The sequence below is a fragment of the Aristolochia californica genome, unplaced genomic scaffold, assembly GCF_029961685.1.
Source record: "Aristolochia californica isolate CCGP_79_NKW_82.1479 unplaced genomic scaffold, dmAriCali1.0.hap1 SCAF_11, whole genome shotgun sequence".
Classification (NCBI taxonomy): Eukaryota; Viridiplantae; Streptophyta; class Magnoliopsida; order Piperales; family Aristolochiaceae; genus Aristolochia; species Aristolochia californica.
In genome coordinates this window covers 420,189-444,740 of record NW_027181782.1, presented here as the reverse complement: position 1 = coordinate 444,740, position 24,552 = coordinate 420,189, and the positions used below count along the sequence as shown (strand labels likewise).

The window sequence follows — 24,552 nt, the reverse complement described above, 5'->3', positions numbered from 1 at the left end:
GTGTAAGCTTTGGTACTGGAATGTCCAGGCGACTTAGTAGGTAAAACTGTGCCATTGCTATCATGTCACCATTTAGATTCTTCGTGTTAAACAAGGCCATCCATGTTACTCAACAACGAGATGTACGATCTCAACGGAGATGATAAAACACATTAAAGTGAGTATTATCCAAGATGTTCAAACTGTTTCCAAGGCTCATCAGTTAAGTTACAATGATTCACAACATGAATCTGAATGTATTAGTAAAGTGGCTATGCTTTCTGCTTGCTCTTTTGAGAAGTGGAACACCCAGCTTCAACCTTTGCAATTTGCCAGAGCCACAGTTTTGTAGATGGTGACAACGATGATGCCCCTCGTTTGAACACAAGATATCTGAATATGGGATGCAGAGAAAATGAGATAATTTCATCCATTTTCTTCCCTCAAAATTGGAAGAATCTCAATGTGCAGTACATATATTTACCTTCAGCCTTTCTATCTAGTTCATCCACAATTTCAGTACTCTGTCCTTGCCACCGGATGCGACCTTCTCACCATCTGGACTCCAATCCACAGCAAAAACCTTTTCAAAAGAAAAGAAACAAATCATTGAGTTTCCGACGACACACGAAAATCAGACTTAAAGTTCAGGCGTAACAAACCTCATCTGCGTGGCCTGGAAGATCCTGTTTTAGCTTCCGTGTCCTGATATCCCAAACCTGAAGAGATCATCAAATACAGTGAATACAGGAGAAAGAGATCATGTTTTAGCTTTTCTGCCCTAATATCCCAAACCTAGATAAGTCCACCAAACAACCAAGAGAGCATGGAAAACAAAGGAAACAAAATATTTTAGCTCCTTTTTTTAAGGTATCACTTCAGAGGAAGTGGTTGTACAAGAAAATACCTTGAGGTCCAAAACCATTATTTTCTTTATCAAAAATAAAAATAAAAAAAATACCTTGAGTGTTGAATCCTTGCTTCCACTAAGGAGAAGTCTGCTGTCAGCAGACCAGCTGCATGATTAAATGAAAGACCTAAAATTATATGTAAAAAAAGACGAGATGAAATACTAGAAGAAAATAAAGAACACTGTTATTGAACCTTATTTGATATACAGGACCGACATGACCTCGAAATGCTGCAACAAATGTTCCAGTGGTACCATTCCACAATTTGACAGATTTGTCAAATGAAGCGCTCGCAATCCAATGCCCATCAGGTGAAAAGTAAACGTGGTTTACCAGCTACAGAACCGACAAAGAGCAGTAAGCATTGCTTATCTTAATTTTCTAAATTCTTGACGGGTATAAAAAGTGTTTTGAAAAGGAATCTATCAGATCTGGTGACCACCAATTCTCCATTTCAGGTACAAATAAACACTTTCTAAGCAGAACTGCTATAATTTTGAATAAATATAGCTTAAGCTCTGAAGTGATTAGATTTTAAAAAACTATTTGCACAAAACTCCATTGGGCAATAAAGAAAAGTATTTCTATGAGCAACAAGTTTATTTTGAACTTTTTTGGAATTAGCATAGAATTCAGATGTTCAATAAACAGAATTAACAAATGATCATCTGTTTACATTAGAAAGTAATGTTCACTTCTTTTTCTCTTTTCCTTGTTTGAGCTCTCTTTTATTTTGAAAAGTGAAATGATCTTACCAAAACCAGGAAGTAGTAGAAAAGGGGCAACAGACAGGTAGCACTAAAATGGAATGAAGGAGAGACATCTTCACCTGTTGATGACCTGTTAAACGTTCTTTGGGATGCTTGCTGATAGCAGGTTCCCACAGAAACATGGTGAAGTCGTCAGATCCTGACACCAGTCTTTCTGGAGCATTACCTTTCATTTTGTTGTACCTCTCAAGAGCTGCCTAAAATATATAACACACAGATAAAATGTCAGAGATGGGACGCCAAGACTCACTTAATAGCACTATCAATTGCTGCAAGGTGCAGCTGCACTAGTTTACAATAACATTCCTTTTAATAACGATTTACAATGATATTCTAACAACAGCTATGAGTGTGGCAAGGATGTCATTCAATTTACAATTTTTGGAGGGGAAGGTAAAAAGAAAAAAGAAGAAAGAAAGTGTAGATTACCGATTTCATTTCTTCTGGATCAGAATAATGTTTTCTAGTATGATCAAACGCCCCAGTTCGAAGAATATACTCGGTGCTCAGAGCAAGAGAGTTAACCCAATGACCATGCCCCTTGAGAATACAGGGCAGAAGTTAGAGACAGGTAGATACACAAATCCTCTGCAAATGAAATCCAAATGTGTAGAGAGGAAAAGACATTGCACCAAATGATTTTTTAATAGAGAGAGCACAAAATGATAAAATAAAAAAAACAATAAAGTCCATCCTAGTTCAAAAAATAAAAAAAGCATATGTTAGACATAATAACAGGAGACTAGATTCAGGAACAATGCTTCTTTAAACTCCGGAAAAGTCAAAGCCAAGTGGCAATTTTGTCTTGACATAGATGTAGTCACTTTTGGGATGGTTCCAGCAATCCATGGAGGAAATTGTAGAAAAAAGAAGTTTCTTGTTTGGGAATTAACCCATTTTTGGGGTAATATTCCTCATCAATTTGGTGTCTCCTTCTGCTTTCCATCGTCTCCAACTCCAGTAAAGCTGCTTGCATTAATCACTAATAAAAAGATAAATCCCCTACAACACATGTCAAAGCTGTCACGAAAGACACTGGATCAACTGAGCATCACATGGAGTTCTTAGGTTTCTAAAGCAATCTACCTTGAAGCCATTGGAAGATATTCTGAAGGTCAGGAAGCTACGGGCTCCTTTAGTCAATAGGATCCCTAAGCCTTACACTACATCAAGCTTTACTTCTATGCAACACTCACAATTCTCTTATACTTGCTCACTTTTATGAAAAAATAATATAATCATCTTGCCATCTGTTCCTGCTATGCAGTTCGATACCCCAATAAAGAATCTCTATACATCATAAAAGTTATAAATTTTCCATTCGGTAGTACTGATCACTGAAGCGATTCTACTAATACTTTACAATTACCTAAAAGAGAGAAAACTCCATAATCTTTCACAAAATTTTGACCCCAACAGTGACAAAAAAGCACCGTCCAGTCATCTGTATATCTGATGCAGTCATGTTTACCATGAAAGAGTTAAGAAATTCGCTACATGCTCCTAGGTTTCTGCCTTTCATTCTATAAGTGATTTGCTTTTTGGCATTGTTCATAATGATTTGATGCTAAAATTCTTTCAGGAGGTCCTTATAGCATCTTCCTTCTTTAAATTAATTTACACAGTCACAGTTGTGGTAATAGTAACAAAGATAACAATAATACTCATCATCAACACATCTGATATTTAAAATCAGCAAAGAACACTACCTTAAGTTCACGCACTAGCTTGCCTTGTGTAGTTTCCCATACTTTTATTGTACAGTCCTGTGAACTGCACAAGTAGCAGAGAGAATATCAGCAACTAAGATTTTTGTAGGTAAAAAACTCTGAAGATAGAAGAGCTTGATAGAAGGAGAAAGAAGTAAGAAAGAACAATTGGAAAAAGGAAGTTCTCATTACCCTGTATAAATCATTCCATCCCCACCCCACTTCACACAAGTTACTGCAAGTGTGTGGCCAGTAAGGCAGATAACACACTTCCTCAGTGAGACATCCCAAATCCGTGCATCTCCATCTTTACTAGAACTAACAAATCTACGACATGGAGCCTGCAGGTGTACTGGCTCCCAGGAAATTCCTGTAATCCACTTCTTGTGGCCCTGAAATATAGCAAACAATGCCAGTATAAAATCCTGTTATGAAGGAAAGAAATAACAAAGAGGAGTATGAGGGATGCATAACTCATTAGATGACTTGGTCACAGCACAAGGAGCTATATACACAGAGCTTAAATGACTGGATAATTTTACTTTCATACTAGTCCAAGAATACTGGACAAATTAAAAATTAACTGATAGTTTTTAGGATAAAGTTCAAGCTCATTCTTTTCAAACCCAAACAAAAGCATATAATTAATTTCCTGATTACTATTGTTGTAAGAACAAAGTCAAGAACTTCCATGGCCCCTTGACATGCTTTCCAATTAAACATCTGGTGGAAAGAAGCGCCAGCTAGGAAAATTTTTACTGAATTCCTCAAGCCAGAACAGGTTGGAGATCAAAAGCCATTGCTTTATCACAATAGAAAGAGATTTCAGAGGAAACAAGCACAAAACAAAAATTGCAATATTCGGATAAAAAATCACAAGTAACAGAGGGGGGAGAGTGCTGCCCACAACAAGGTGTTTGTCGCGAAGCACAAGTCTAGCAAAGGAACCAGCAAATAGCAATACTATGTGCTGTTCTTGGGTCAGGTCTCCATGCAATAATCAAGTGTGTGATATAGGTCTCCAAACTCGTCAAACAATACAAAAGACAGCAAGGAGGGAAGAGTTTTTAAAGGCCTGGCTAATGACAGTTAAGGAATCCACTTCAACGAGAAGAAGGTCCAAAAAGTTATGGGCATATTTGTTCAAATTTTGAAACAGAGTTATAAACTCAACTTCCACGGAATTGCAATGACTGAAAGGAGCAAAAAAAAGGACCAGTTGCATCTCTCCCATGAAGATTTAATGGATAACTTATTTGGATGAAAAAGATCTACAGATTCCAGATACCTGGTTTCCTCGTTAGTTCAAGAGCATGCTTTAACTATTACAGTGTGAATTTCCAGAGATATGCCATGAAAAATGGAGAAAATCAGTTAAAGCAATGTCAAATGCAAGTGAACACTTGAAAAATGATAAAATGTAAGAACAGAGAAAAGGAATAAATTCTTATGGTTAAAATATGCAGATATAACCTTGAAGGGGTTTCCTGATGGTTTTCCAGTCTGTGGGTCCCAACTTATAATTTCCCCTGTCTTGCTGCCACTCACAAGATGCTTTCCATCTGGGGACCATGCGATAGCAAGGACCCAATTGTTGTGACCTGAAAAAATATTTGAAGGGGCAGGTTTAGAAAAATCTCAAAACATAAAATCTGAATAGAGGATTTCATTTTCTTTGAAAAATCAGAGAAGATTAAATTGAAAGATAAAATTAAGAATAGCTCCAAAAAACCCTATTGCAGCATGCTGCATCAATAGTCCAATACACAAACTTAGACGAACTTGGATTTGAGAAATATATGCATCACAACATGATAGGCTGCACGTAAAGAATGGACAAGAAGCATGCTCATACCTGTACAGGTGTACAACGGAGTTTGGGTGTTGAGGTCCCATAAGCGAACAGTAGTATCACCGGAACCACTAGCTAACTGCTGTCCATCAGGACTAAAAGCAACAGAAAGAACAGCCTCCGTATGACCTATTCAGCAGAAAGACCAAGTACAAAAGCTTAATAAATCTTCACAAAGAAAGCATTAGGAGTTTTCTGTTGCAATTCAATGTTTATATTCACATAGCTGTAGCATAAAAAGTAATTATAAATAGAACAAAGAGCTATACCAGCAATAGTTGCAGAACAACGATTAACTGGACGAATTCTGAAAATGGCTTGAGGTTGGTATATAATTTGGAGTACCTTTTCCACCGATACTGCAGTATTATCAATAAACAAGTGTTAATATCATGGAGTGTCCACCGTTAAACAAGTTATGATCTAAAACAATTTCAAAAAACATTTATTCAAATTAAATTACAAAACATAAATCTTCAGAAAAACCTTTATTCTTCTCTAAATAGGTTCCAAGCTGAAGGAGAAGCTCTTGGTCCGAAATATAAAAGGCATAAGGCAATTTTTCCTCCTGAAATAATAATTTGCATAAAAGTGAACAGGGTATCAGCATTTATATGAAAAAAAAAAACTAAACCTGATGAGAATAATCAAAACAAGATATTACATTATAGAGAAGTTTATTGACAACTTCCTGTAGCTGTTGTGGACCAGCATTCTGGGGAAGATACAATGGAGAACCAAGGGGTGTTCCTTCAGGATCCGTTAAGAGACACAGTACATTAGTCATCCCCTTCTGTTCTTCCACCTCCATCGTCATTAGAGATTTAAGAGGAGCTGTGCATGAAGATATAAATGTTACAACCTTGGAAGAGGTTTAGGCTGAAAGTGAGAGAGAGAGAAAGAGAGAAAGAGAGAGAAACTTAATTTCTCTTGTTTGGATAGAGATAGAAAGTGGAAAAAAAGCTGAAAGTCAATATTGAAAACACCAATATGATGTAGCATAATGTTGTTCATACAGATAGCATAACCAGCTTGTGCTCAATTTCTGCACAATTGAACTAACTTAATAGAATATGCTTTTATTAACTCAATCAACTATAGTGTGAATCTGGAAGTGCTCAAAGCTGAATAAGAAAGAAGCACGAACAGGAAACCCTTAACAAGAAGGGATTCACAGACAGAAATATCAACATTGGGAATGTGCACCCATTGGTAGGCTGAAGAAAATTAAAGAGCATGATACAGCAGACCTGGAACACACTGCCACATGAAAGTTTTAGCAGGAACTAGATTTAAGGCTACTGTGTTGACCAGTGGAAACATAAAAATAGGACAAGGAAATGTTAGTAAAGACAAGAAATAGAAATTTCCAGATTAGCAATTTTTCCCAGATGAACATCAGACAACATGAACAAAATGTGTAGCAACAAGAAAAATGTAAAAGAAAACAATAAAAAGAAAGAAAGAAACAGAAGCCGTAATGCATCACAATAGGAGATGTTCACAACCTCATGTTCTCCACAATAGAATTTTAGACAATTGTCAGTAAACTCAGCAATTGGCCAACAGGCCAATCAGACAATCTTCAGCAAAAACTTCATTATGAGAATGCTAATGAGATGAATAGAAATACTTGACATGAAGCTACAGGAACAAAAGAAAGAGATCCTCTTCTAGGGAAGATTTCTGTTTTCCTATTGCAGATCGAGCTAAATTAGTGTCAGTTCCTTGAAGTCGAAATACACCTAAACAACATCCAAAACAATAGAAAAAAGGTATGTTTAACTAGAATAAGTCTCCATGAAAGGGCTACACATGTGCTTGTTATTGCATACTATGGCCAGCACTAGAGTAAGAACATTGACAGCTTGATTGTCTGTATGAATTTTTGTTCCTTTTTCTTAGCCAAGAAAGGAAACGAGACTTAGGAAAATGCATGAGATTACCACTATCAAGAAGACTCAAAAGAGTATTTGATTGACAGTCAAGAAACAAGAACTAAGGCAGATGATCATCCTATCAGAAATATTCTCTTATGTCCATTAATTATTTAAGTTCAGAAAAGAGAAGAGAAGATATTTTGACAACCTTTTCATACATCCTTAAGTGCAATTATAACTCAAAAGAGGACTTGATTGACAGTCAAGGAACAAGAATTAAGGCAGAAGATCATCCTATCAGAAATGTTCTCTTATGTCCATTAATTATTAAAATTCGGAAAAGAGAAGAGAAGATATTTTGACAACCTTTTCATACATTGGAATGAGGTCTCCCTTTTCTTTTCTTTTTCCCTTTTTCAATAGCAAACTCTTGTTCCAAATTTAATCAAGAAAAGGATATAGGAAGGGTGACTTCTCGCCCAGAAACCCATTTAGAATTAGCTATTTTACAAATAGCCTCCTCTACAAGGAGTTTGATAAATCAATGCTGCATTAAACGTGCCAGGTAACATATGACTTTCAATGCTTCCATATGAAACTAACTTGATATGCATGAAATTATGAAGTACAACAAGTATCTAGCATCGACATTTAGCATAACAAGTATCTAACAAGTAACTAGCATAAACTTGACAGCCATCAACATTTTATTGGGAGACATATGATGTTTCAAACACCTAATGGAAGACCATTTCCAATTGGACTATGCCGGTGCACTTTTCCACTACACAGCCATCAACGTTTTATTGAGAGCCATGTGAGGAATGTTTCAAACTCCTAATGGCAGACCATTTCCAATTGGACTATGCCGGTTTTCTTTTCGACTACAATAGTTTTAGTTGAAAAAGGAGACCTCCACTCCTCCCCTTCCCCCCTCGGCCTCGCCCTCCCCCCTTCCCCATCGGCCTCTCCCCCTCCTCCCCTCCTCCCTCCTTCCCCCCTCAACCTCTCCCCCGGCCTCCCCCCCTCTCCTCCCCTAGGCCTACCCCTTCCTCCCCGGACCTCCCCCGCGCGCGAGATGTCTCCTCCCATTCCCCGCACGAACAAACGCATGAAGACAATGGGACGTACCTGGGGGCAGCGGCGGCAGCAGCAGCGTCGTCCGGCGGGGGCGATGTCTGAGTGGGTTCCTGCGGCGGCGGCGAGAATGAGAGGGAAGACGGAAAGGAAGAAAACTTTAAAAAGACACAAGTACGTAAATTGGTAAACAAGAGGAAATGAAAAAGGAAAAATAAAAAAAGAAGAAAGGGGAGACAGAAAAAAAGGAAAGAAATGAAAATGAAAAAAAATAAAAAGGTAGAAAGGGAACGAGGAAAAATAAAAAATATATAAATTATATGAATTTCCTAAAAAATAAATAAATTAAAATTATAAAAATAAGAGAATTTATTTATTTATTTATTAAGGATTTTAATATTACTAATTCTTATATTAGAATAATTTACTATATAAATTAATATAATTGTATCCATATTAATTACTTTACTCTTAATTTGTTCCTACCTCCTTCTTTTAATAAATTTATTAATTTTGATAGACATAATTATTTATTTTTATTATAAATAAAGAAGAGGGGAAAAATTAAAGGAAATAAAAGGGGAAAAGGGGGAAAAGGAAGAAAATGAAAAAAAGGGAGAAAATGAAAATAGAGAGAAAGAAAAAGATAAAAGAAAAAGATGGGTGGAAAGGAAAAAGAAAAATAAAAAAATGATTAAAAAAATGAGAGAGAAAAAAGGAAACAGAGGGGAGGAAAAATAGAAAAGGAAAAAAGATAGGGAGAAAGGAAAGTAAGGCAAAAGAAAAAAGAAAAAGAGGGGAGAAAAAAGTAAAAAGAAGAGGTGAAAGGAAAAATGGAGAAACTGGGGAGAAAAACAAGGGAAAAAAAGAAAAAAAAAAGGAAAGAAAGAGAATAAGAAAATAAATAAAAAGAGAAAAAATATATGAAATTTTCCTAGCGAAACCTTTCCGCCAGTGAATTTAATTTCATTGTTTTATTGGCAAAAACAATTTTTCATATAGTGGTAGTTTGTCTCACTTGATGGCTAATCAAACAAGATTATAATAACACAAACAAATATTTTACACTGTATTATACATTACGCACACTAACACAAACAAGTATTTTATACTGCACTTTCTATTGCGCACATTAACACAAACAAGTACTTCACTTTACCTCTCACTTTCACTGGGAAAAGTACTTACACTTTCTCCAACACTTACCAACCCTAAGGAGGTAACAATGCAGAGAGATTATTGTGAAAAAATATGACAGTCTGCAGATTTAACGCGGGGATTTATTCTAATTAAAAGTATAAATCTTTATCCTCTTATCTAAAAAGACATAAATATACATATTTCTCTGTCCAAAATGCCTAGATAGAAGTTATATTTTGGTGCATGAGACAACAAATCTGCCATCCGGAGGGATTTCAGTATCGAATGTTAATCAAACAGTTTATCGAATTAATAGAACTCATGGATGAGTTACTAGCAGCAGAATCAGTAATAGAGTTCTTCAGGATTTCACCCACAATACATAACAACAGGAAACCTGAGGATTGAGGGTTAGACCCCCCCAACCCAACCCCGCCCAAATTGAATCAAATCAACAGAGTCACAGGTGGACTCACCGGGACAGAACACCTTTGGTTCAAACTATCATGCAAATGGATATAATTGTACTTAATCTATATTAACAGCCCCCATGCAACATAAATATGAAGAAGTTTCAGTTTCGACTTATGCCTCCAACATCAAACATTTGACTTTATCTCCCAAATCCTCGGTTTAATGGCTTTTACAGGAAACACAAAGGATTTCTCACATACACAGAGTAACTAGGAAATGGTCAAAGTTTTGATTTTTAGGTTTTTTCTTTTTCAAAATGTCTTATGTTTTGAATTTTTGGTAAGCATAATCTACCTATTCGGAGAGAGTAGACTTGAGTTCACCACTACTCTGCAGTTCCAACACAATATCACAACCTCCCATGAGCTCCCCATTATGATATAGCTGAGGAAAAGTGGGCCAATTCGAGAAAATCTTCAGACACTGCCTCACTTCCTCGTCACTTAGAATGTCGAATGACCCAAAACTGACACCCTCCTTTCTAAGAGCATCCACCACTTTCGTACTAAACCCACATCTAGGAGTATCCGGGGTACCCTTCATAAAAAGCATGGTGGGTGAAGAAGAGACCAGTCTTTTTAACCTGTCCTCGAGTGTTTGTTCTCCAATAATGCCCTTCTCCATTAAGACCTTTTCTAGCTCACCGCTCTTCTGCATTTCCAGCACAATATCAGAGCCACCAATTAATTCACCCTTAATGTATAGCTGTGGGTAGCTTGACCAGTTAGAGTACACTTTAAGGCCTTGCCTAACTTCATCATCTGAGAGAATGTCAAAGCTCTTGAATTCGGCTTTCTCTTGCTGGAGTATCTCGACCACCTTGTGACTAAAACCACATTTGGGCTCTTCAGGTTTCCCTTTCATAAACAGAAGCACTGGACTAGAGTTAATAAGTTCTCTGAGTCGAGCAGTCAAGTCTACACTCAATCCATCAGATACAGTTACACCTCCTTTTCCTGCTTCAAGACTTGGTCCATCTGAGACCGACAGGACTCCATGGTCTTGGAAAACTTCCTTTAATTCACCACTCTCATGCATTGCAATTACAATGTCACATCCACCAAGGAGTTCACCCTTGCAGAAGAGCTGAGGAAATGTGGGCCAGTTCGAAAACTTCTTCATACCCTCACGAACTTCATTATCAGTTAATATATCAAAAGTTCCAAAACTAACACCTTCTCCCTTTAAGATCTCCACAACCTTGCGGCTGAACCCACACTTAGGCTCTTCAGGGCTTCCTTTCATAAATAGAAAAACAGGATGAGAGTTTATGAGCTCTTGAAGTTGGTTTTTGAGGGATTCAGTGAGACCAGATGACGGTGCCTTTGCAGATAGAGAAGAGCCATTTTCCTTGCTCAACTCTTTGACCGTTTCAAGCACCACGGGTCCAGCAGCCATTCCAAGGCTAGCAGGAACTGCAGACCCAGAGGGGTCAACAGGCCCAGCAAGTTTTGCAACTTTATTGGCTAAGCTTGATGGGTTTGCACCTTCAAGTGTATCAACAGTTTTTCCATCCTGCATGGAAAAAGAAGCAGCATAGGTTGATAACAGTACCACTATCTACAAACATTTTGTTTTTTTTAGGAGAAAAGAAAAACTTGTCTTTTGCATGTACATTTGTTGGTCTTAACCATAAAACTACAAGAAAAGATGTTTAAGTAGGTTAAGACTACCTTAAACAGGGCAAAATATGGCACAGCAGAAACTGAATAGGCCTCTGAGATCTCAGGCTGCTTCTCAGCTTCTACCTGCAAACACAAAAACATTTAAACCATGAGCATGCAACATGTGAAAACACGAAATATACAATAGAATAAAGCACAAAGAGCAAAGAGTTGAAGAAAATAAGGGATACCAAGTGAGAACAAAGGTTCAAATCTGTGTATCTCATACAGCAGGATTTACGAATCAGTGAAAAGATCTTTTGGTCTTTTGGTTGCAAAAGTTCAAGAAATAGAAAAAATAGAAATATAACTACTTTTCTCACCCAGTCAGATTCTATGAGACCATTGCATATTTCAGGACAAGACATAAGATGATCGAAAACTTCCTCTTCAATTCAAAATTTACTTTAATGCAAAGAATTCCAGTTTCTCTCTTAAATACAAAAACAACTAATATAAAACAGAATGGATGATATAAAGAATGTCTACTAGCATACAGCAATGCATTTTTATTATTATAATCTGATGGGAGATGGACGCTATAAAAGACGTCTACAAGCATGCAGCAGTGTGTTTTTTATCAATGCAATCTGATGGGCATCATTTGAACGTATTAAAAGGGGCAGATAAGGACTGTATCTAGCATCTTTGCTTCTCAAGTACCCTTTTGAATATCGGTAACATATATACACTCTCTTAAGACATCTGTGAGACTTGGCCCAAGACCTCACAGTATGAAACCCCCAACATGACCACTAAGCCAAAGGCTCAATCCATCCTCATGTCCTCTTATAGTGAATATTTCAATGATTAGAAACTTTACAATGCAAAATTTGATCGTATCGTGCTTTGAACAACAAATCAGATTCTTTACAAACGGGCAAGTCTCAAGGGAGGTGGTTCAAAGCATTCTCTCAATATAAAGTATTAGAATTGTTGTTGAATTGATCTGCATTTGCTGATATAACCCATCTCAGTCTCCTCAAGATCAGAGATACACAGCAGCATCATAGCAGCAAGTGAATCATGTATTAGGCACCAAAAAAAGAGTTCCTCCTCATTCATGCATCCGAAGATTGACATGAAGAAGGATTATAATGCACTACCAGGCAACGAAGGAGATATATGGGCACAAATAATGCTTAAGAGAAACACATATGTTTAAGCTTAAACTTTAATTATTTATTTTGTCAAAATCAGCTGTAAGTCAAAATTCTATAGAGATTATCATCCGGGAAAACATAAGATACATATAATTATAACAGCCAAATGGATTATCAATTAAGAGTGATTCCTCACGATAACCAAGGAAATAGATCAATAAAATAGAACAACATGAACCATGACACAAAGCTTAAAAATACAGATGGAATACAACATAAAGCTCAATATCTATACCGAAGAAAGCCAAAAAAAATTAAAGAACAGTAATGAAAACTTAACAAGAGAGAAACCAAAATGACATTCTAGCAGACCTACTCGTAATAAAAGAACAGCACCAACTTTTATATAAAAGAAAAAATAAAGAAGCCAATTTGCAATGGTTTTAGAGCTGCTTGAAGATGCATGTTCAACGCGCTATGAAGAGTTCAAAAATCGGACATAAATACTACAACAGAAACTAACGGTCACCCAAAAATGTAAATAGCATCTTAATACAATAAAACAAATTGCTTCAATCAGCCATACAACCAAAAAAACGCAACAAAGGTTCCATCAAAGACTATTCATCACAAGAACCGGGTAAACAATCCAAAGCATACCCGAATTCAGAATCTCTAAACTAAACAAAAATCACCAAAAGAAACTCAACATACCCTAAAAAAACTAGCATGCGGGTAATCAACAGCGAGATGCGAGAAGACTTGATCCATCTGTTTGGAGGCCTCGCACCAGGACGCCCAGAAGTGCAGGGCAACGGGCCCGCCCTCCCGGAGCACGTTATCAATCTCGTCCTTTGACTCCACATTCCTCACAGAGCCGCCCATCTTCTTCCTCCCTCGCAGAATAAATTAATCTCGAGGAAGCTTAATCGGGGGTAAATGCCGAGCTCAGAAAGCTGTGAAGGCCCCCTTTCGCATTTAAAAAATTAAGCTTTGTTTACGCTACTTTTACCCTTTTCTAAAAGGGTGATCGAAATGCGAGAATCTCATCCGGTTGTGAAGTTACAAAACTAGCCTCGACTGTTTTGTGTATGTACCAAAATGAACCGACTCAATTTTTATTTTATATATAATATGATTGTCTCATTTATGTCCTAAATGTTACATTAAATATATAACAAAATAAGAAATTTGTTCATAATTGGATACTTATAATTGGTTAGTATCATGATTTTTTTATTTGTCAAAGTAAACTCATGACTTGACCTAGTCAAATCAGGTTTGGAATTGAACAAACCGAATGGGGGGGGGGGGGGGGGATGCATTACTCAGTTCATGTCTTGATGTCGTTAGAGAGCGCCAAACTTCATGTCATGTACATGATTATCCATGACTCAGGAGTTCATGTCCCAAGAGTAAACAACGGAAAGTGTTTTTCGCCCGATTTTGAGAATCATGTACATGACTCATGCACGGGGCTCTCTTTAGCGCACACCGTCTCGCTTATTTTTGCTCATTTCGTTCCCGCAGCCCCTTTGTCATCTCCCTAAACCCTGAGCTCTCTGCTTTTTCTCTCGTCTCCATCGTCCCTCTCTACGGCCTCTCCCTCTCGACCTCCGTTGTAGAGTATGGGAAACCGAGAGGCTCTGCAACGGAGGTCGAGAGGGAGAGGAGAGAGAGGGAGGCTTTCCTCCCTTTGGCGACGACTTCTCTTCTCTCTCAACGTTCCTCTCTTCTCCTCCCCCCATCGGCCATCCTCCCTCTCGACCTCCGTGGCAGAGCACGGGAGATTGAGCATCTGTTGTAGAGCTTCTCAACCTCCCTCTCTTCTCCCTCTCGGCGTATTGTTAGAGCGTCGCCTTTGTCGCCGTTGCCCACTGGCTTGTCACCGTTGCCTGCTGTCTCGCCGCTGAGGAATACGACAATGGTTTAATTTTTCCTAAGTTAAGAAAAATTAAACTATCGTCATAAAAATATTAATTTATAAAATATTTTTTTTATTTATAATTACTATATTAAAATAGTGATTTAATAGTTATAATTAAAATATTGTTAAAATAAATACTTGATAAATTATTTTGGCATAATTATCCGATTGCTATAGTTAATTAAACCAATGGTTTTAAAAGTTGTGATAATATATTATTAATTAATAATACATAAAATATATTATGTACAAATATATAGTGTGTTAAGTTATGATTAGATCAATTTTTCTCTTAAATTATTTATTTTTAGGTTAAAGTATATCATATGTTATTAATAAATTAATAACTCAACGTATTACTTTCATTTTTTTTATTTATAACATTGTTTATTTATTATTTGTAATTAATCATGTACATATTTCATTGGCTCTTGTAATTACCATATTAATGTACAATAAAATATCTAATTCAATTAATACATATATTAAAATATTTAATTATACATTAAATAACTTATTCGTGTAGTAATAATGGTTGTTTTACCAAATTTGGGGTTTAAGTATTATGTTATAATTAAGTGTATTGCAAGGGTTTAGGGATTCTCTTGTTTTTTATATTTTTCTCATATTGGGGTACTAACACTGGAAACTGTTTTCTAGTGCACATGAAGTCATCAATACTACAAGTGCAAAAATGATTTTCATGTACATGATTGACATGATTTTCATGTTGGACATGAACTTGAACTTTAAAAATCTATTTGGGAGACTAACCCTCCTGGTGAATCTCAATTTGACTATGTTTAACTCGAATTTTCGTGTTCTCTAGTCGTATCCCGAGTCTAATTGAAGCAAAAAAAAGAAGGAATTAATAGTTTATCTTAGGAGTAGGAAGGTAAAATATTTAATTTTTTAAATACAAGATATTCACAGTTAATATTTAATTATTACCAATAAAATATGTAGTATTAATTAATATACAAATTTAATATTAGTTTTTTAACATGTCACATACTTGGTAACAACATAGTTAACAAATGCACTAAAAATATATATAGAATATATTAATACTAATAGGTTCCCCTTGAGCATGATCCAATAAAATTTGTCTCATCAATTAGGGCATTTTCGTCATTTTACTTGTATGTATGCATGGTACTCATGGACGGGGAAGAATGGTTCACATTGAGACAAATAAAGTAATAAACCCTGCAAATTTATTTAGTTAATTAATAATATTATTATTTTTTATTTATTGCCGTGGAGATATTTTTGATCGGCGGCTTCAGCCGAGCAGAGTTCAAGCGGATAGCTCTCATCCTGGCTTGCGTCACAATCTGTTAATATAGAAACAAGGTAGACTGAAATTCCCTAACCCCTATTGGCTTGCATTAATGAATCACATTTGTAAATCTTTGGTGCGTCTCATAATATATTCCTATCATGGTAAGTTTCACCGGTTGCTAAGTCCGAGACAAGCCGACAGGCAGTAAAATGCCCGAGTCGAGCCGCACGACAACAATTCCTGAAAGCGCCTTCTTTTGCTCCCACTGTCGTAAGCTTAACAAAAACAAGAACCCTTCACACACAGTTCCCTCCCACTCTCTCCTCCTCATACTGCAAGGGTCTAACAGTCTTAGCTCTCCTGTGAACCTTTCTCGCATCTACTTCAACTGCAATATTCTCTTGTGACAGTTTGTAAGAGAGAAGTGGGAGACATGGGGGGTCCGTTGGGGGCTATCATAGGTCGGTATCCTTCGAGTGACGGTGATAACCAAGTCGGGGGGATTATCAGACATAACCGAAAATGCAGGGATGTTACCTTTCTCATTCTCTTCATTGCTTTCTGGGTGGCAATGATTGTGAACTCCAGCTTCGGATTCAACCAGGGAAACCCATTGAGGTAACCGACGATATTTGTTTTTGTTGCTTTTAGATGGTAGTGTCTGTCACTTGCTGACATTTGGGCTTGCTTGAGGAAGGAACTGAAATAGGTTCGTTTCTGTTGTCTTTTAGAGGTTTTCTGTTGCTTGGTTGGTTGTTACGGATTTAGTGATTTGTTTCTAGGTGCACTTGGGTAAAGTCAGCTTTAGATTTAAGGAATGGAATCTTTCAAAATGTAGAGAAGAGAAAGGAGTACAAGGGCAGTATTTGCGTGGTTGATGATTCTGCTTCCGTGATGTGAAAAATGGGTCTTTTTCATCTGCTTCGTCCTCGGAGTTGTTTACTTAGATTTGTGAGTCTACGTGAAGTGATTGTCTCTTGCTCTGTTTTAATTCCACCAAGTGATTCTCTTCGTCCATATTCCGCACTTGCATTCTGAAGGACATATTTTTTTTCATTCCTTTTTGTCGGAAAAAGCCGCTCCTGATGTTTCTGTAGTGCTTTTGTTTTGGTTACGGTACTTCTTTTTCAAACATTAGTATGAGGTACTAGGACTTGCTCCCATGTCGTCCCAGAGTGCCATTTTTGTGGTTAAGGGAGTTACAGATTGAACTCGTAACATATTCACGTGTTTAGGTGCAGAGTATGCAGCAAGCTGATAATTTTCCAAAATTTGTGTTTTTTGGGAGTTGATGTCCATCTGTGTGTTCTGTTGCAACAGTCCCTTTAGATACAATATGCCTTTTTGTTCTAAAGGCGGACATTCAGCTAGAGTCTATCAGGATTTTTGTATTCTTGGTTTAGATCTTACTGTTTGATTTAGTCAGTAGAAATTTGTTTCTTAGTTAATTGCTGGTTTCCACATCAATTAAAGTTTGATTTTTGAATGGTAGTTTTTAAGGACTGATATTATGCAATCGTGGTTTATAGAAATTGATAGTGTTTAGTTCCAGCTGCAAAAAAGTCTGTTTGATATATTGCCTGAAGATTTATATGCTTTCTTCTCATGATGTTTGAAGTTTGCTTTTGGTCTTATAGGTTGAAGTTTTCATTCTTTTAATAGTAACAAAAGAGAAACTCTAGTTTGTATCTAAATACTTGATGTTCATATTTAACTTCTTCTTTGTCTGTTGATGTTGTATATCTAAACAAGGCTTATGTACGGGCTGGACTATAAGGGCAATATTTGTGGGAACAAGCATGCTGACCCTGATCTTCGTGAACTGGAGGTTCGTTACTGGTTGAATCCCAACCAGGTCTACCAAAGTGGAGTAAAACACAGTCAGTTTAAGCTAACTGATGCAAGAGCCATTTGTTTGATGGAATGCCCAACACCATCTGAAGACTCTCTTAACTGGGTATGTGATTATCCAGAGGGTGATATTCGAATCTCTGATGATGATTGGATTGAGAGGAATTATGACTATTACGAGTTCCTTACACCTGAGATGAGGAACAGCTCCCTTCAGCTTCAAGGCCCTTGCTACCCTGTGATATTTCCTAGTGTGAATGGTAAGTGGCACTTATACCCTCTTTAGTTCATGACTAATGACTCAACCAAGTCATTTTACTGCAGCAAAATTGTAGATGTGTGCCTGAAATAGCAATCATTAGTCCCAGAAATTTAAGATTATTCTTTTGAAAGGATGAATAGTCGTACCAGATGATGATTTTGATTGAAAAGAATGAACGCCTTTCTTGTTTTCCTCTTTTTGTGAGATACACACTCTTTCAGTGGGGAAGGGACCATCTTGAGGATAACAAAGCTACTTTTATCCCGTGCAGCATGGGACATGCAGAATTATCTACTTGAAGGCTTGCATGTAGCTTTGCTTTTATTTCTATAATGTGGTTTTACTGGCTTTTGAGTTTTTTTGATTCACCTTTCAGTCTATTGGAGCTGCCAGTTCATAGCTCGTGCTTCAAATGTATCTTTGCGGCATTGGCAACAGATGGGTGGAGTAAATATCAACGAGGATCTTGTTATTGACAAAATAATACATAGGGCCATCAATTCTCGTTCAGCTGTCGTAAAGGTTAGAGAAAATGCCCATCCGAGAAATATATTCTTTTTGACCTATTCGATGTTGTCTGTATCTGGAATTTTGCTCTTCGCCTTGTATGTTTCTGACACTAAGGGAGAATTCTGCCACCTAAAACAAGAGGAAAGCAAGTAATGGAAATTTTTTCCCCATTGTCCAAAATTTCCCTGGTTTTGCCAAGTCTTTCAACTGGGAAATAAAATTGAATTTTTTATTTTCCTTTTCAGTAATAAACAGAAGTGTTTCCAACCTTTCCAGTGGACACAGTTGCAAGCGACAGTCAATCCCCTAGGTGTTTAAGTTGAGACTCAAGGCTTGTGGCTTGTCTTTGTCAGTCATGAAACTAATATGTGGGTGTACCACACTTATACATATTTTTAATTTATTCAAGATGGCCATGTACTAAATTAGGGTTTTTTTTCTATTGAAATATATTTTCTATGAAGTGTAGGTTCCCTGAATTAGTTTGTTGTTAGTTTCCAGTACAAGCAGTAACTGCCAGAGAACGTGTCAACTGGGGAAAAGTTTCTAGTTCAAACTTTTCCAATGGAAAATGGTCAAAAGTGTGTTTTAATTCAAAATGGAATTTCCAAACCTTTAGATCTAACCTGTATCACTGCTCTTCTTATTCAAATTTATTATATTCATTTTGTTTTCAGTAGTTAAGAGCAGTAAGGGCCATTTGGATTACACCCTAATCAAATTGAGTCCGGTTCCGTTCCTAAATGACTAGCCACTTAGGAGGCTTACTGTTCAACCTTATAAATTACTAACACTTGTTAACACCTATCAATGTGAGACTATTCCTATTTAATACTCCCACTCATGTTCAGGCTTTCATATAACGGGTCAGAGGCATGAACTACACACATGGGGCACAAACTCAATGAAGTACAAATTGGGCCTGGACTCAAACACACACCTGTGCTGATACCCACTGTTAGGATTGGGTTGGTTTCCATCTCAAAATGATTAGTCACTTAGGAGGCCTATTGTTCGATTGTATAAATTAGCAACACTTTTTTTGGTTTCCCTCTCTACCAAATAATGTGCCGAGTAGCTTGCTGCATCTTCACCATCGATGGACCTTGATATGGAGTCTTGAACCATCTAATTAATACTTTTCTGGCTGATGTGTCAACTGTGGGAATTTTCACTTGTTGTATAAGTCTGCTAATACACTTGCTTCTTATAGCTCATGCTAGTTCCTTGTCCTTTATCTTGGTTGCCTTCTGAAATATAACTTGTTAATGACTCTTGAGAAACTCCAGTTTAATTATGTGTTTTTCATTATCTTTCAGAGGTATATGGCAGACATTGGGAAGTCATGGCCAGTGTTAATTGTTTGTGGAGGAATTGTTCCACTTTTTCTCTCAGTGATATGGTTACTGATGATTCGCCATTTTGTTGCTGGAATGACTTGGATAACAGTTATTCTCTTCAATGCTCTCATTGTGTCTGTCACTATGTTTTTCTACAGCAAAGGTCAGAAAGAAAATCTTATTATGCATTTTTAATTATTCATTTATATTTCAAAGGTGCTCACTCTGCCTCATACATTGGTCTTTGATGGGGCCATCTTTCTAAAACTAACTACGAATGTTCTGGTATTTATCTTGAGTCATTGAGATATGGCAACAGACCACCTAATGGTGGAAACATGACATAGAATACTTGTGAGCTAAAAGACAGGAAAGTGAAAATGTCTAGAAACCTAGAACTATTGGAGCTGACTTCTCTGAGCTAATTAGTTGATGTGATTTTTTTCGTTCTCTGTTTTGTTACATTGTAAGTATATTAATTTACCAATTAGTTATTTAAATTGAATGAGGGGGGCAAGTTTAAGGTTTAGTCTTTAGTTCTAGTTCATTATTCTTTTAGTAGTTTTATATAAACAAAAGGTTTTGTTGACCTCCGTTACCTATTTTGCAGTCTTTTAACTTTATATACCTCATGTATGCTTTCATGATTCTTATTAGTTAGTTTGCACTTGCTACCAGTTTCTTATTTAATCAGTATGTTTGGTAGTTTACAATTCAACATGAACTTTGACTCTGCTATGTCAATGTAGCTGGATGGATTGGGAACGATGTTGTCTCAGTTGTCATTGGTGAAAGTGATCCCTACTATCACATCAGTGGAAGGGTGGGTTAAAATTATCATTCTACTCCTGTATTAGAAAATTTAGCTTTATTTGAATATGGCAACTCAATACTGTGTCTGCCATTCAGGAAATAAACCACCTGCGAGCTATTGCTGTATTGATGACAGTCATAATGATTATTTCTGTTCTATCATCAATAGTAATTGTTCGTCGCATCCTTATGGCCACGTCTGTTTTGAAGGCAAGTCTAAATTTCATTAAAAATTTATTTTCATTGTGTATGTTGAAAGGAGGACTTTGCTGTTATAGTTATGACATCTTAAACTACCGTAAATTGCAAATGTGTCAACAATAAATTATGACTATGCCATTGAGATGCAAAAGTAGGTGCTGAAAAATATTCACAACTTTATTTTGCCAGTATTTAAGGCACTGGCAAGTAATGCTTTGGATGTGCTTCAGTACAGGTAATTTAGACTAGATGGACTGTCCTATCAAAATATCTCAATCTGTCGATGTTTCTATTAAGAATGGGTTGCCGAAAGTAGAATGATCATCATGTTTCATCCAGTTGAATTATTTGATGGGAACTTACCCTTGTGGTAAATCCAAATCAGGATCTTCCAAGAGAAAGGCCTATGTGGTAGACAATACATTCACATGCTCTAATCAATCTAAATTACTCCCTGGTCTGCTGCAGGTTTGCAGAATATGGCTCCGTTAAGCTATTTTCATTAAGTAGGTTATGCTGCTTTACTTGGCAGTTAATACTGTGATCAGCATATGATGATGTTAAAGTTTTGTGCAGGTGGCTGCAAAGGTCATTGGAGAAGTTCAAGCCCTTATTATATTTCCAACTATACCCTATGCCATGCTTGTGGTATTTTACATGTTCTGGTTTTCTGCAACTCTCCATCTCTTCAGCTCTGGAGAGGTTCTTCAGAATGACTGCAGCAAAGCCAATTGTTGTGCTTATGACCTCAAATCACATAAGGTGAACTGCGACAGTTGCTGTGGATATAGTATCCACTACACACATTATATCACAATAGCAATAATATTCCACCTGTTTGGATGTTATTGGGCTACACAATTCTTTATCGCATGTTCGTCAACTGTGATTGCTGGTTCTGTTGCATCCTATTATTGGGCTCGCGGTGAAACATCGGTAAGCACTTGATTACATTAATGGTAAATATCTAAAATGTAAACAAGTAGGAACTTTTAGGGTTTAAGGATGTAACCATAATGCCACCTATTACTAGTGCTGTTGTTCGTAAGGGCATAGGGGCTTTTTAGGTTTGCTTTGATCTCAAAAATTAACTGTTAGTTGACAATATCTTGTGGTTGAAATGAGAAGTCATGTTAAAGAAGTGGGAAGGAGACTCCTACATTTGATGTAAGGTCTTCATAGGATAAAGAAGACAAAACATTTTCTATGGACAAAGTTTGTATGTAAAGGTCAACAAGCATCTTAGCATTTTATTGTAAACCAAACTTGTAAACTTTTTTCTCAGTTCAGAAAAAATGGCTCAATTGATTGTTCAGATAAGAATTCAGGATCATGGTTGTTCAGTTCAATAATGTTAAATTTTCATTTGTTCTTATTTATTTTGATTCTAATACCTACAGAATTTAATGAATGCAGCAAGAGATTCCTTTCCTTCCAGTCTTTGCCTCAATGAAGCGGCTTATGCGTTATAATTTGGGTTCTGTGGCTATTGGTTCCCTCATAGTTTCTGTGGTTGAATCTCTCAGATATATTCTTGAATCAATTCGCCGACGGTTGAAGCTTATTAATACCACACCTATAAGTATGATAGGAAAATGTGTGTCATGTTCTTCGCAATGCTGTCTTGGTTGTGTGGATTGGACCATTAAATCAGTTAACCGCAATGCTTATATTATGGTGAGTACATTTTAAGAGCCAACACTAGTGTTTTCTAGAATTTACTAACAAGAATATTTTTTAGAATCTCTGACTTGAGAGTAAATCTTCAGTAGTCCGCTGTATGTATGTTGGTGCTTGGATTTAAAGGTCACACTATTGCTAGTCATGAAACATACGGAGCTATAGTCCTTTTTCTCTGTTGTTATTTCTTTTGAATGATGGATATCTGTGAAATGGATTAAGAAGTAGCAGACCAAGAACAACAACACAAGAATAAACTAAGTTGGTTTTAAACTGGGAGTTGATGGTAAATTCCTTGTTAAGTTAGTGGTTCAGCTCTGAAATTGGCTCTACTCCAAAATTTTGCCAACTCACTAACTTATGCAAGCTGTACAGTGGTATAGTTGGATGATTAATGGAAAAATTATCAGTAACTATACCAATTCTCAGTGACTCCCAACAAATTCTGTTTTGCACTTGGTACAGCTGATGTATTTCACGTTTGCCATATATATCTGCCAAAACTACAAGACTGTATGTGCCTTGAAACAGAAGCAAACTTTGTAGGTAGAACATGCCTAGGTTTGGGGGTTCTAACCTTGTTGAAAAAGTTGATGGAGTTTTTCTTCACACTTTGATCTCTTTATTGTTTTTCTTGCAGATTGCTATTACTGGTAAAGGATTCTTTAGAGCTTCTTCAATCGCCACAGGTTTGATTATGAACAACATTTTGAGAATAGGCAAAGTCAATGTAATTGGAGATGTTATTCTCTTTCTTGGGAAATTATGTGTCAGCCTCTTCTGTGCCGTTTTTGCATTCCTCATGTTGGATACTCACAAATACAGATCTGCCCATAACAAAATATCTTCCCCCTTGTTCCCTGTTATGGTAAGCTTTCTTCCTGGCTTTCACATTTTATTGTTTCAATAGTTTTCTTCTCCACAAGTAATTGCGGCTAAAGGAGGGTTCACGGAAGTAGAAGTGAATGTTCAGTAACACACATAAGAACAAGAGATAAAAAAGAGCTGTTTGAAATGATGAAACATGCAGAAATAGGTTTGGTAGCGCACTACTGAGCAGGCTTCTGCCATTGGTTGTTGATGGACTGGCAAGAAGAGTTGGGGGCTGAAAAAGATACAAAAGTAGTATTAAGTTTCGAGGAAGTCCAACCGTAAAACCGGACTATCAAATGACAGATTGAAGTGGAGGATAGGGACCATGTAAGTCAAACCCAGTATAACAGATCCAGCTCTAATGATGATGAAAAGGAACTCAAGAAATCCTGGAAATTGCTAGGGAGGGTGCTGTTCTCTGACTAGATAATGCAGGACTGAGCTAGTATTGCTACTTCTTGAAAATAAAAGGACAATGATCTGCCAACCTCGAAACATCAGCAGATCTCAGTTCCTGTATGCAAATGAGATGTACACTACACCATTAAGATGCTTATCTTCGAATGCTTCCGAGTTTAGTGGAGTGTTACAGTAGAGTATTACAGTCATTTTACAAAAATCACCACACCGAACTTTAATCGAAATTCTCTTCTGATATCAATAAAAGGTTTACTAAACTTCATTGTTGACTCTGTTTCAGGTTTGCTGGCTACTTGGTTACATAGTTGCGACTCTATTCTTTGCAGTGGTGGAAATGTCAATAGACACCATCATTCTTTCCTTCTGCCAGGACGCAGAGGAGCATCAAGGAACTGCCCAATATGCACCCCCTCTTCTTATTGAGACCCTGAATGACCAAGGCGAGATGCAAAGACTCACCCAAGGACCATAATCTCCCATTGAAAGTTTCTTCTCTGTATGCACTCAAAGGGAGAGTAACTGAAGGGGGACAGAAATTGATCTGCTTGCTCTTTCCTTTCCTCTCTTTCAAATTAATTTTGGTCCAGTGGGTTCTCTTCTGTATAGTGTGGCAGTGAACTCCATATATGTATCCTCCAATCACTGTATTGGTCAAGTTGACGACAGTAAATTGAGAAATATATGCTTCAGCCCAAGTTCTGATTCTCCAGTGATTAGAGGGTTGGAAGGTTTTGAAACAGGTTAATTCATATATTAAATAGTTCAATTTAATTATAAAAGTTTAATTTATTTAATTTAATTAAAAATACCAAATTATATTAAAATAATAAT

General features: G+C 36.8%; 3 protein-coding genes across 4 annotated transcripts; 1 reads left to right on the top strand and 2 right to left on the bottom strand.

Moving 5' to 3' along the window:
• Positions 1-46: 46 nt before the first annotated feature.
• On the bottom strand, positions 47-8,310 carry LOC137944247 (notchless protein homolog). The gene is made up of 15 exons (XM_068789868.1): positions 8,233-8,310; positions 5,886-6,055; positions 5,708-5,789; positions 5,491-5,580; positions 5,225-5,350; positions 4,843-4,970; positions 3,562-3,761; positions 3,370-3,433; positions 2,090-2,200; positions 1,720-1,857; positions 1,084-1,226; positions 941-995; positions 642-698; positions 464-562; positions 47-372 (listed from the first exon to the last, which is right to left on the bottom strand). The coding sequence occupies exons 2-14, from the start codon at positions 6,036-6,038 to the stop codon at positions 479-481; spliced, it is 1,431 nt and encodes a 476-aa protein (XP_068645969.1). The 5' UTR covers positions 6,039-6,055; positions 8,233-8,310; the 3' UTR covers positions 47-372; positions 464-478.
• A 1,527-nt stretch (positions 8,311-9,837) lies between these two features.
• Positions 9,838-13,523, bottom strand: LOC137943917 (monothiol glutaredoxin-S17-like). The gene is made up of 3 exons (XM_068789359.1): positions 13,274-13,523; positions 11,466-11,540; positions 9,838-11,307 (listed from the first exon to the last, which is right to left on the bottom strand). The coding sequence occupies exons 1-3, from the start codon at positions 13,442-13,444 to the stop codon at positions 10,087-10,089; spliced, it is 1,467 nt and encodes a 488-aa protein (XP_068645460.1). The 5' UTR covers positions 13,445-13,523; the 3' UTR covers positions 9,838-10,086.
• A 2,523-nt stretch (positions 13,524-16,046) lies between these two features.
• On the top strand, positions 16,047-24,430 carry LOC137944543 (choline transporter protein 1-like). Of its 2 annotated transcripts, XM_068790225.1 has the most exons (10): positions 16,047-16,389; positions 17,524-17,882; positions 18,261-18,406; positions 19,714-19,897; positions 20,484-20,557; positions 20,644-20,757; positions 21,325-21,684; positions 22,165-22,425; positions 23,069-23,296; positions 24,002-24,430. In XM_068790225.1, exons 1-10 carry the CDS (start codon positions 16,205-16,207, stop codon positions 24,191-24,193), a joined length of 2,103 nt encoding a protein of 700 aa, XP_068646326.1. In that variant the 5' UTR covers positions 16,047-16,204; the 3' UTR covers positions 24,194-24,430. The 2 variants fall into 2 exon arrangements, with proteins under 2 accessions (XP_068646326.1, XP_068646327.1); XM_068790226.1 differs by lacking the exon at positions 20,644-20,757.
• The last annotated feature ends 122 nt before the right edge of the window (positions 24,431-24,552 follow it).